Genomic DNA, 12,404 nt, shown 5'->3' on the forward strand with positions numbered 1-12,404 from the left:
AGGTTCAGCTCAGCTTAGACAGGCTACCAGCACTTGCTGGTTGACCAGCTCACACCCAGCTAGACCAGCTTTATGACCAGCTCATACCCAGCTAGACCAGCTTTATGACCAGCTCATACCCAGCTAGACCAGCTTTATGACCAGTTCATACCCAGCTAGACCAGCTTTATGACCAGCTCATACCCAGCTAGACCAGCTTTATGACCAGCTCATACCCAGCTAGACCAGCTTTATGACCAGCTCATACCCAGCTAGACCAGCTTTATGACCAGCTCATACCCAGCTAGACCAGCTTTATGACCAGCTCATACCCAGCTAGACTAGCTTTATGACCAGCTCATACCCAGCTAGACCAGCTTTATGACCAGCTCATACCCAGCTAGACCAGCTTTATGACCTGCTCATACCCAGCTAGACCAGCTTTATGACCTGCTCATACTCAGCTAGACCAGCTTTATGACCAGCTCATACCCAGCTAGACCAGCTTTATGACCAGCTCATACCCAGCTAGACCAGCTTTATGACCAGCTCATACCCAGCTAGACTAGCTTTATGACCAGCTCATACCCAGCGAGACCAGCTTCATGACCAGCTCATACCCAGCTAGACCAGCTTTATGACCAGCTCATACCCAGCGAGACCAGCTTTATGACCAGCTCATACCCAGCTAGACCAGCTTTATGACCAGCTCATACCCAGCGAGACCAGCTTCGTGACCAGCTCATACCCAGCGAGACCAGCTTCATGACCAGCTCATACCCAGCTAGACCAGCTTTATGACCAGCTCATACCCAGCTAGACCAGCTTTATGACCAGCTCATACCCAGCTAGACCAGCGTTATGACCAGCTCATACCCAGCCAGACCAGCTTTATGACCAGCTCATACCCAGCTAGACCAGCTTTATGACCAGCTCATACCCAGCTAGACCAGCTTTATGACCAGCTCATACCCAGCTAGACCAGCTTTATGACCAGCTCATACCCAGCTAGACTAGCTTTATGACCAGCTCATACCCAGCTAGACCAGCTTTATGACCAGCTCATACCCAGCTAGACCAGCTTTATGACCTGCTCATACCCAGCTAGACCAGCTTTATGACCTGCTCATACTCAGCTAGACCAGCTTTATGACCTGCTCATACCCAGCTAGACCAGCTTTATGACCAGCTCATACCCAGCTAGACCAGCTTTATGACCAGCTCATACCCAGCTAGACTAGCTTTATGACCAGCTCATACCCAGCTAGACCAGCTTTATGACCAGCTCATACCCAGCTAGACCAGCTTTATGACCAGCTCATACCCAGCGAGACCAGCTTTATGACCAGCTCATACCCAGCTAGACCAGCTTTATGACCAGCTCATACCCAGCTAGACCAGCTTTATGACCAGCTCATACCCAGCTAGACCAGCTTTATGACCAGCTGGCATAGCTGGATTGTTCAGCAGCGATGTGCTGGCCTCTGTGTGTGCGAGTGAGAGAATATGCTCATCTCTCAGAGGAGCTGTGCTGCACGCCTTGTACAAGCGCTGTCTGTGTTCAGCACGGAGGGCTGCGATCAATCAGCGTACTCCATGGGGTCACCAGCCAGTACGCTACACAGAGGGATAAATTAAACACAGCCCTTTGGATGTCGTCTTGGTATATCCCACTGAAACATTTGGATCATGTAACGTACCTGCAGAAACCTATGAAAAGAATGAAGTATTAACATCGGGGGAGGGGGAATGTTAATAGCATTGGAGGGAGCAGGCTATTTGTGTTCACTGGCAGAAAATGGCCACTGTAGGGTTATACCTTATAAGCGCACCTCTGTGCGGCTTCGTGAAGTGCATGTACAGGCACACCTCTGATGTTGTTTGTGATTTACAGGTTTCCTGCAGTGTGTCGACGTTCCTGAGAAACTCCTCCGGCACGCATTCTTTGCCACGGGAAAGCGATCGTTTTTTTGCAGGAATCAAGGTAAATCTTTCATTGTTTTACATTTTCTAGAATAATCTCAGTATTTGAACCGTCGAGATACTAACCGGTTCCGTGGATTCCTATGGGAGCTGCTCAATGGTGCAATTTTTGAATGCTTCCATGTTTGACTACAGATGTACGCTGTGTACATAAATGGGAAGGAATGCTATAATGCTAAGAATAAATAATCTTCTTCTGTGCGGCTCAGAAAAATAACTGGTTCCTGGAGAGTAATTAGTTCAGTGTGAAGAAACGTTTTAATTTAAAAGTACGGTCCAAAATATGTTGTATATATTCACCAGGGTGAAGTCATTTTCAGTTTTGAATGGACTTCAATGGGGAAATTAGATTTTTGGAAAATGATATTTAATAAGATTTTAACCGTAGGAGTCTGAGAGCTACTGGGGAATGTCAATCCCTAATTTAAACTGGAAAAAAGACCCTGAATGTATCCTGAAAGTACAGTAATGTTGTCTTCCAATTATAAAAAAAATGTTTGTTATTAAAAGAAAATCACTAAAAATAATCTGGTATCAGACAGTTGATGGCATGGCCTATTCTCTCAATTGGAACATCTCAGTCTTTGCTTTCCAACTGTTGTCATGCTGCTTGGACCCCAGGAATCACTGCTTGCAGCTATATTCATAACTGTAATTATTCCCTGTCCCTGATAAATAAACACGGGAACTGTTTGCTCCTTGTTCATTCTTAGCAAAATTAACATTTTTAAATATTTTGAATTTCGAAATCAGTATTTGAGTGTGCAGCTTGAATTTTGGAGGTAGTTAAGGCAGTTCTCCTCCGAGCCTAAATTCTTAGCGGTACCGGCCTCTGTGCGGTTCTTCAGTTTGTTCCAGAATCTCTGCAAATGGCGGAGGACGGTCAGGAGCACCGCGTGACCGTCCACAGCACCGTGCCCATACATTGCCATGACAACGACCAGAACCGGCGCTGCTCCGTCTCCCTCCTGCTCAGCGTGGAGGACTCAGGTGGGCAGCTCATAAATCATTATGATGCCAGAATCAGAATCAGAATCAGAATCAGAATCGCTTTATTCGCCAAGTAGTTTTCACATACAAGGAATTTGCCGTGGTTTGTCGGTGCATGCAGACAACATAAAGAATAATACTAAAAATAGAAACAGTGCATATATGTATATTGTGCATAGAAAAATCTATTCCTATGGCAAAGTTTGAGTACCTTTAATATGTATATGATCATTTTATTTCCGCTAATTATTTTCGGCTAATGTAGGAGACCTAGCTAGCTATAATAATCCAGTTTATAATATCATTTTGTCATTTTGTTCACACCTCCACAGCAGAGGTCGCCAACTCTGTTCCTGGAGATCTACCATCCTGAAGGTTTTTATTTCAACCCTAGATTGGCACACCAGAGTCAACTAATTAGCCGCTCAATGAGATCTGAAGCTGTTGAATGAGGTGTGCTTTGTTCGGGTTGAAGTGAAAACCTACAGGATGGGAGATCTCCAGGAACAGGGTTGGTGACCACTGCTGTGCAGTCTAGCACTGGCACCATTTCACCACTGTGTCTGTGTTCAAGTTTCAGTCTCGCAGGTGGTAAATGGAAAATTGTTGGCATTTATATAGCGCCTTCATCCCGAGCGCTTTACAGTTGATGCTTCTCATTCACCAAGTCATACGCCCACTCACTCACCAACGGCGATTGGCCCAATCAGCTCGTCAGGAGCATTTGAGGGTTAGGTGTCTTGCTCAGGGACACTTCGACACACCCGGGGCGGGATCGAACCGACAACCCTCCGACTGCCAGAGGACTGCTCTTACCGCCTGAGCCAACGTTGCCCATGGGAGTGCAGTGCAGTGCGCGATCTGTTTTCAGCCAATGACGCTCCGCGGCCGTGTCAGGTGACTTAACCCCGCCTCCCGGCCTTCGTCCCCGCCCCCCAGACAGCCTCGGCCTGGAGGCGCCGAACGTCGCCCTGTCCGACTGCCGGGTGGAGCTGCGGCCCACTGCATGCTGGGAAGGCAGCTGCGCCAGCGTCTCCCTGCTGCTCACCGCCGTGACGGACTTCACCCGCGACGGGCACCGAGCCAGCCTCCTGAGCGCCCAGCCCGCCCGCAACAGCCCCCGTCTCTGGAGGAGCTACGCCCCCCAGCCCCTGAAGGTCAGTCTCCGTACTGCTGTTATCACTGTTTACACCTTCAACACCCGTACTGCTGTTATCACTGTTTTTCATCTTCAACACCCGTACTGCAGTTATCACTGTTTACATCTTCAACACCCGTACTGCAGTTATCACTGTTTACATCTTCAACACCCTTATTGCTGTTATCACTGTTTACATCTTCAACACCCGTACTGCTGTTATCACTGTTTACATCTTCAACACCCTTATTGCTGTTATCACTGTTATTTACATCATCAACACCCTTACTGCTGTTATCACTGTTATTTACATCATCAACATCCTTATTGCTATTATCACGGATTTCCCCAGCTTAGTCTAATCAACTGTAAGTCACTTTGCCAAATGACATGTAATGTAATGTAATGTAAAAAATGTGGGGAACCCACTTCTGCCCCGGGTCTCAGTTCTCATGGGCCTGACGCGATGGGTCAGGTGTCTGAGATAGCATCAGCTCATTAGCCGTCCCTAGCCCTGCTCGAGGACCAGCCACATCTGGAAACCCCCTTCTCCTATTTTCCTAGGCTGTCCTTAAGCTTGCAGACATCTGGAAGAAATGAATCGGCTCAACCTGCCGTTTAATCGGCAGGTTGGAGAGAATCAGTGTATTGAAATGACCGGGTCACTACTTTCACGGTTATGCGTTTAGCAGACGCTCTTATGCACAGTCACTTACGAAAGTGAATGCGTAAAAAGGTTAGGCAGAATCGAGGTTATCATGGTCATAGCTGATGTATGAATCTATAGCATACATAACATTAGGAGCCACTGTATGTGGAAGAGGAATGACCTTACTGTGGATGTTAGAACAGCAGATTTTCGGTGGAGGGGCCTTTGACCACGTTCAAGCGCAGACTGAAAACTCACTTCTTCAGGCTGCACCTTTCCCTCCCTACCTCACTACCATCATTAGCCTTGTGCATGCCATAGATTATGATAGTACTTGTGTATCGTTATTGTAGTACTCGGGGTATTCTAGCTGCCAAGCGTGGTATGCTAGTTGGTCAGTTGATGTACTCTTCAAATTGTATCTGTGTGATTACTCTAGAACTGTACTTTCCTCTAGGGTCCTTAATGCACTTGTCCCTGGGTTTGATTTGCCCTTTATTGTACATCGCTCTGGATAAGAGCATCTGCTAAATGACTGTAATGTAATGTAATGTAAAAGAGGGTGTCAGTTTGAAGTGGTTGCTGTTTGAGTAGGTGGGTTTTTTTGTTTTTTAGTAAAAGGGAGCTCCTTTTAGCATGGGACCCACAGAAGTAGTGTGACTGAGAGGAGATGGGAAACAAGATGGCCGACGAGTCTGGCGTAAGGTTCGATAGATTGTAGGGCTGCAAGATTTGATAATGCAAGCTTTCGATATTATCAATGCAAGATTTTGATAATATGCTCCGCTCTCCTGCTAGGTGTTGGAATTCCAAGATTGTAAAGTCTTATAACAGATTGCAGGAGTGTGTCGTTTAAATAATAAATTGCAAGAGTGTAAGATAATAGTTTGCAAGAGCGTAAGGTCTGATAGTTGATGTGGGATTTAAAGTTCTAATAACTTATTGTAGGGGTCTATTTTACAGTCGGCGCATGGCAAAGTGGTATTTTCATGATGGAGACCATTTGGTGACTCGTCTACACTGAAACAGCCCGCTAACTACTGTGTTTTCAGTGGCACCACGGAAATTAATAGTACGCCGGGACACACAGCGCGCAACCCTTAATGAAAAAAAAAAAAAAAAAAAAAAGAATGAAAAGAGGTCATTTGATTGGCTGTGATTGAATCCAGCTGCAGCACACCCACAGATGATACGTTCAGCCTAGTTCAGCCCACTTTCCGCCTTTTCCAGTTCACCTCCGGTCATGAAAACACCGCCCGGTGCCCCCCTGCTCTGTGCACCACTGTTCCTGGAAAACAGAGCCCCGAGATTTGATAATGGACTGGAAGAGTCTTAAGATCGTAAGATCGAATGCGCAACGAGTTAGAGGTCTGCCGAACTACAGATTTGAACCCAGGCCTCTCTTTCCTCCAGAGGCTCCGAAGGCAGTCAGCTGAAGGCAAAACCACCCCGAGCCAAGATTTGATAATAGATTGCAAGAAGTGTAACATTTGACAATAGACTGAATGGGTATACGATTTCATAATGGATTGCAGTTGTGTAAGGTGTGTGTAACTCTGTGTGAGCTGGAGGGGCCTGATGGCACATACGCTGGGAGAGTCTCGGCAGTGTCGTAAACGCTGAGCGCGAGTGTGTCTTCAGTGAAAAACAGAACTGCAGGAAAACAGCTGCTTCGCTCTGGAGTGATTTAATGCACACAACACATGTACTTTCATGGGGAAATGACTCCATCTGTGAGCGTTATGTAACATTGCGCCCTTCTAATCTAACACAGGGGTGAGGATGTTCTGCCTTTTTGAAGCCAACGTGAGCTGTTTGCGCAAGAAACGCATTCTGTTCAAGAGGGCGGTTTAGTTGATCTGTGCAGTGAGATTTTGCAGACTGCATTTTGTACAGTCATTCTTTGCCATTGACATTTATCCAGGTTGGAGTTGGCAGTTTTCTGAATAGGTGCCCGCACACCATGTACCTCCAGGGGAAGTAAAGAACACCCTGCTGGGAAAAAAAAACAAAAAACAGCCAAAGCTGGGTTTTGAAACAGCTGGTCGCTGGTTGACCAGTTCAGACCAACTCCATACTCAGCATGCTTTGACCAGCTATGAGCTATGTTTTGAAACTTGTAGCCGGTCATTTCAAACTGGTCTGACAGGTTTCTACACCAGGGCAGTACAGCATTAGACTCTTCGGTCCACTTCCTGGCTCAGACAGGCAGGAGGAAGGCTGTCTTCCTGACAGAGATAGAGGGGGGTAGGGAGGCCTCCATGGCCTCTGGAGCTTCCTCCCATGCATCACTGCCCGCCAGAAGGCCGGCTGTGTTTGGTGCGAACGTGCAGTATTTAGCTAACGGTGGGCCTCTTCCTGCTCTTTAATCAGGCTAAGCTGTGTTATTCCTTCTGCACAGGTGGTGGTTCAGGACATTCCCACTGCAAGCTGCTACTCTCTGACTGATCCTCACCTCATTACCTTTGATGGCAGGTAACACTACAATTACTGCATCTCGGCGGCCATTTTGTTCCAGCCCTCCCAATCCCAATCAATATGGTTCCATACTTTTCACGTGCTTTAATGGTTTTTATCATAAATATTTTTTATTAAATTATTATTATTTATATTGTTGTTTTATTGTCATTACCAGGCAGGGGCCTATTAATTTCATTTTGTCTCCTTATGGATATTTTGAATAATTTTGTTTGGAAGCTGTCTGTGGTTTCCAGCTGTTCAGAAATGTGTGAAAATAAATATTTAACTGCAATTATTACTGCTAAAGGTGGTGAAACCAGGTATTAAGTTTAATGGGGTAATTACTTTTCACAGGAGTGACATTTGTTTTTACCTCGGTTCCTTTCATCTAAAATCCCATGTTGTCTAAAGGTCTGAAACCATTCTCTCTCTCTCCCCCTCCCCCTCCCTTTCTCTCTCTCTCTCTCTCCCTCCCTCTCTCTCTCTCTCTCTTTCTCCCCCTCTCTCTCTCTCTCTCCCTCTCTCTCTCTCCCCTCCCCCTCCCTCCCTTTCTTTCTCTCTCTCTCTCCCTCTCCCTCTCCCTCTCTCCCTCCCCCTCCCTCCCTTTCTCTCTCTCTCTCTCTCTCTCTCTCTCTCTCTCTCTCTCTCTCTCTCTCTCTCCCTCCCTCTCCCTCTCTCTCCCTCTCTCTCTCTCTCTCTCTCTCTCTCTCTAGGCGCTATGACAACCAGCAGACGGGGACGTTCGTGCTGTACCGGAGCTTGGTGCGGGAGTTCGAGGTGCAGTCCAGGCAGTGGGACTGCGGGAGCCGGCACTACTCCGTGGCCTGCAACTGTGGGGTGGCGGCCCGCGAGGGCAACGACGTCGTCACTTTCGACATGTGTAACGGACAGCTGCAGGAGACCCGCCCGCACCTGTCCGTCAAGAGCCTGGGGCCCTCGGCCTCCCAGCAGATCAAGATCCTGGAGACGCACCAGGGCAGAAAAGTCACCGTGAGCAGAATCACTTTCATTCCACAGTGCTGCCAGTTCATGTGAGGTATCCTACCCTGACCGTGGGCCTGGTGTCAAACCTTCACCGTGTCAGTACAGACTCTGCCTGGTATCTAACCCTGACCGTGTCAGTACAGACTGTGACTGGTATCTAACCCTGACTGTGTCAGTACAGACTGTGACTGGTGCCTAACCCTGATCGTGTCAGTACAGACTGTGACTGGTGTCTAACTCTGACCGTGTCAGTACAGAATGCCTGGTGTCTGACCCTAATCGTGTCAGTACGGACTGTGACTGGTGCCTAACCCTGATCGTGTCAGTACAGACTGTGACTGCTGTCTAACTCTGACCGTGTCAGTACAGACTGCCTGGTATCTAACCCTGGTCGTGTCAGTACTCAGTGTGCCTGGTATCTAACCCTGACCATGCTCTAGGGACTCTATCTGGTATCAAACTCAAAGTGTACCAATATCCTACAGCCTGTGGCAGCCCTATTTTGGGAGATAATTTATAATTTTGGTTGTGTCCAGTAGTCTATTTTTCAGCCCAAAATGAAAATCAAAAAATATATGGAAATGAAAATAGAAAATTATTTAGCCCAAAATTAAAATTGAAATACACTTTTAGTTTTCTGTTTGATTTTATGATTTGAGATTTGAGCTTACTACCTTACCTGGTGAAAACATGACTACACAATGACAATTTTGTCAAATAGTGCCAATGTGACATGGAGATCTGAGGTTTTATTGGTTTTTCTCTGATGTTTGTCGATGTGCCTGTGAATTTAATACAGGGTCAACATCTCCACTATTAACCTGGGGGGAAACCCTGGTATAACTGTACTCACAATCTTAAAACAAAAATCTTTCCTCCTGTGAAACCGGTGGGACTTGTGGTCAGTTGGATGCTTCCAAACTGAAGCAAGCTCCCATGCAGCCAAGATTCCTTGCAAGTACTATCACTGCTCCTGCAGATGGGAGCTCTGGTAGAGATATTAAAACAGAGAATGTACTGTGTAGTGGGATCCCCATACCCCTTCAAGCAGATACCAAACCTGGTTAATCCTTGTCGATTTATATAGTGTTCTGCTTAAGGTTTTATAACTCCAGATGTAAGCATCACAATGTCTAAATGAAGTACCATTTACAATACTAGGTGTAAGTGGTACAGGTGAGCAAAGCAAACGTATACTAAACGCGGTATACCTAAATTAATGTCTCACCCGTTTCAAAACCAAACTCCATTGTGCCGTTTTGCAGGACTACTACAATGGCTCGCAAAATACTGATATGTCTATAGCTACGTTATGTTATTACTATGTTGTGGATGCCCCTAAAAAATTAGCATAAATTCATGTATTGCTTTTTCAACACAAAGTGTATTCTAAAAGGGTTCAAATTTTTATCTTTGACTCTAGCATTTCCATACTTCCATCTAGGGCTTTCAGTTCACTTGTCCCTGGTTCTGATTTGCACTTGATTGTACGTTGCTCTGGATAACAGTGTCTGCCAAATGACTATAATCTAATGTAATGAAATGTGTTCTCAACTCCAGCCCTGGGACCCACTTGTCAGAAGGTTTTTGTTGTAACCAGGAACTCACACACCTCATTTAATGACTGAACCAATCAAACCTCCAAAAATGCCCTTGATTAATTAAATCAGAAATTAGTCCTCGGTTACAATAAAAACATTCTGGCGAGTGGGTCTCGAGGACTGAAGTTGAGAAACAGTGATCTAAAGTGACTTTTGGGCCCCAGGAGGGTAGTGATGGCACAATGGATGGTTAAGGCGGCCTGTAGCATAGTAGTTAAGGTATATGACTGGGACCCGCAAGGTCAGAGATTCGATCCCCGGTGTAGCCACAGCCGTTGGGCCCTTAACCCTGCATTGCTCCAGGGGAGGATTGTCTCCTGCTTAGTCTAATCGACTGTACGTCGCTCTGGAAAAGAGTGTCTGCCAAATGCCTTAATGTAATGTAATTTAATGTGATATTGGCATGTCAGAGGAACCCCATTCGAAAGGGGTTAAATGGAGGAGGGAGGTAAACGGTGCGACTGTGTGCGCGTTTTAACGGTTTGTCACGTTTGCTCCACAGGTCGTGTTCCCGTCTGGGGCCTTTGTGCGGGCTGACGTGAGCGACTGGGGGATGAGTCTGTCCGTCAGGGCGCCCAGCGCGGACTTCAACGCCACCCGCGGTCTGTGCGGCACGTTCGACCGCAGCGGCAACAACGACTTCCACGGGCGTGACGGCGCCCCCTACAGCACGGGCGACTCCGAGCGCTTCGTCAGGGAGTGGAGGTAACTGGCCCTTCATTTCAAAGGACAGCCCTGCTGTGGAATCTTGACTTGAGTTGAGTCATGACTGGTCATAGGCTGGTCTAGCTGGGTATGAGCTGGTCAACCAGCATGGCCAACCTGGTCTTAAAGCCGGTCTAGCTGGGTATGAGCTGGTCAACCAGCATGGCCGACCTGGTCTTTAAGCCGGTCTAGCTGGGTATGAGCTGGTCAACAAGCATGGCCGACCTGGTCTTAAAGCCAGTCTAGCTGGGTATGAGCTGGTCAACCAGCATGGCCGACCTGGTCTTAAAGCCGGTCTAGCTGGGTATGAGTTGGTCAACCAGCATGGCCGACCTGGTCTTAAAGCCGGTCTAGCTGGGTATGAGTTGGTCAACCAGCATGGCCGACCTGGTCTTAAAGCCGGTCTAGCTGGGTATGAGTTGGTCAACCAGCATGGCCGACCTGGTCTTAAAGCCGGTCTAGCTGGGTATGAGCTGGTCAACCAGCATGGTAAGCTGGTCATAAGCTGTTCTAGCTGCAGGGTCTACAAATTTACAAGTAATGTACAAGTAACCTCCCCCCTTTATAGGCATTATTTCCACTCCATTCCAACAGCTTCATAAATGTGTGGGTTTCCTCACAGTAAATCCCATGGCTGCATTTGAAAATACCTGAAAATAAACATAAGGGTACACTCTATTTATTATTTTGAGGTCATGTTTCAGTAAGAAACCTGAAAGATGAGTCCATTCTGTATAACCCCCATTATCGTGGTAAAACACTGAAATGAAAGGCTGCCCTTTGAAATGAAATAAAAAATTGACATGTCTGGGGTTGGGGGAGATGGCAGATTTCTCACGCACCCTTCCTCTGGTCAGGATAGCACCCGGAGAGAGCCTGTTTGACACCACGCCGCCTGCGGTGGAGCCGGAGATGAGGGGGAACTTCTGTCGGTGCCAGAACGGGTACAGCGTGCCTCTCCACGCGGCCGCAGGGGCCGAGGGCGTGTTCGAGCCGCGGGCCTCGTCTCCCTGCGTCTCCCGCGACCACGTGGACCTCACCACCCTCTTCCCCTTCGTCGACGTCACGTCCGAGTACGTGGGGAGCGCGGCGAGTTTGGGGGAGCGGGACCTCTTCGAGCTTCCTCCCGACGAGTCGCTCGGTCCGGACCCACCGAGGGGCAAGCGGTCGCCGCCTCTTGTGCCTCTTCGCCCCAACTCGAAACGGCCGGAGCCCAGGGCGAAGAGGCAGAGCCAGCCGGAGTTCCTGCCCATCCTCAGCTTCCAGAGCCTGACCCAAACGGACCTGGAGAGCTTCACCTACTTCTTCCCCGAGGACCACCAGTGGGCGAGCGGCCCGGCCCCGCTCCCCGTCTGGCCCACGCCCAGCGGACTCACCTCCGCCAAGGCTCTGGAGATCTGCCAGCAGGCCCTGGCCAACTCCACGGTGGGCGTGGTGTGCCGGGGGCCGCTGGGCCGGAGGCTGGACGAGGCGCTGGACCTGTGCGTCTCCGACCTGCAGCTGAAGGACGACCTGGCCTGGGAGGAGGGCCTGCTGCCCTTCCTGGAGAACGAGTGTGAGCGGAGGCTGCTGGAGAACAGGACCCGGGGCTCCCTCCAGCTGGGGGGCCTCGAGGGCCACGTGCTCACCGCCCTCCGGTGCCCCAACTTCTGCAACGGGAACGGCCTCTGCACCCAGTGGGGCTGCCAGTGCTTCCCCGGGCACAGCTTCTACGACTGCAGCCTGACCATCAGTACGTGCATCTCTCACCTGCTAAACCTGTACATATCTCTCACCTGCTAAACCTGTACATATCTCTCACCTGCTAAACCTGTACATATCTCTCACCTGTTAAACCCGTACATATCTCTCACCTGCTAAACCTGTGCATATCTCTCACCTGCTAAACCTGTACATATCTCTCTCCTGCTAAACC

At 48.4% G+C, this 12,404-nt stretch overlaps 1 protein-coding gene across 1 annotated transcript in view; it reads left to right on the forward strand.

The window, feature by feature from the left end:
- Positions 1 to 12,404, forward strand: part of LOC133116857 (von Willebrand factor D and EGF domain-containing protein-like) — a 65,040-nt gene that overhangs the window by 11,534 nt on the left and 41,102 nt on the right. Inside the window, 7 exon segments of the mRNA XM_061226853.1 lie at positions 1,874 to 1,963; positions 2,811 to 2,952; positions 3,892 to 4,109; positions 7,141 to 7,214; positions 7,913 to 8,189; positions 10,287 to 10,489; positions 11,347 to 12,221. Coding sequence (XP_061082837.1) covers positions 1,874 to 1,963; positions 2,811 to 2,952; positions 3,892 to 4,109; positions 7,141 to 7,214; positions 7,913 to 8,189; positions 10,287 to 10,489; positions 11,347 to 12,221 — 1,879 coding nt within the window.

This window comes from Conger conger, chromosome 17, assembly GCF_963514075.1.
Source record: "Conger conger chromosome 17, fConCon1.1, whole genome shotgun sequence".
Classification (NCBI taxonomy): Eukaryota; Metazoa; Chordata; class Actinopteri; order Anguilliformes; family Congridae; genus Conger; species Conger conger.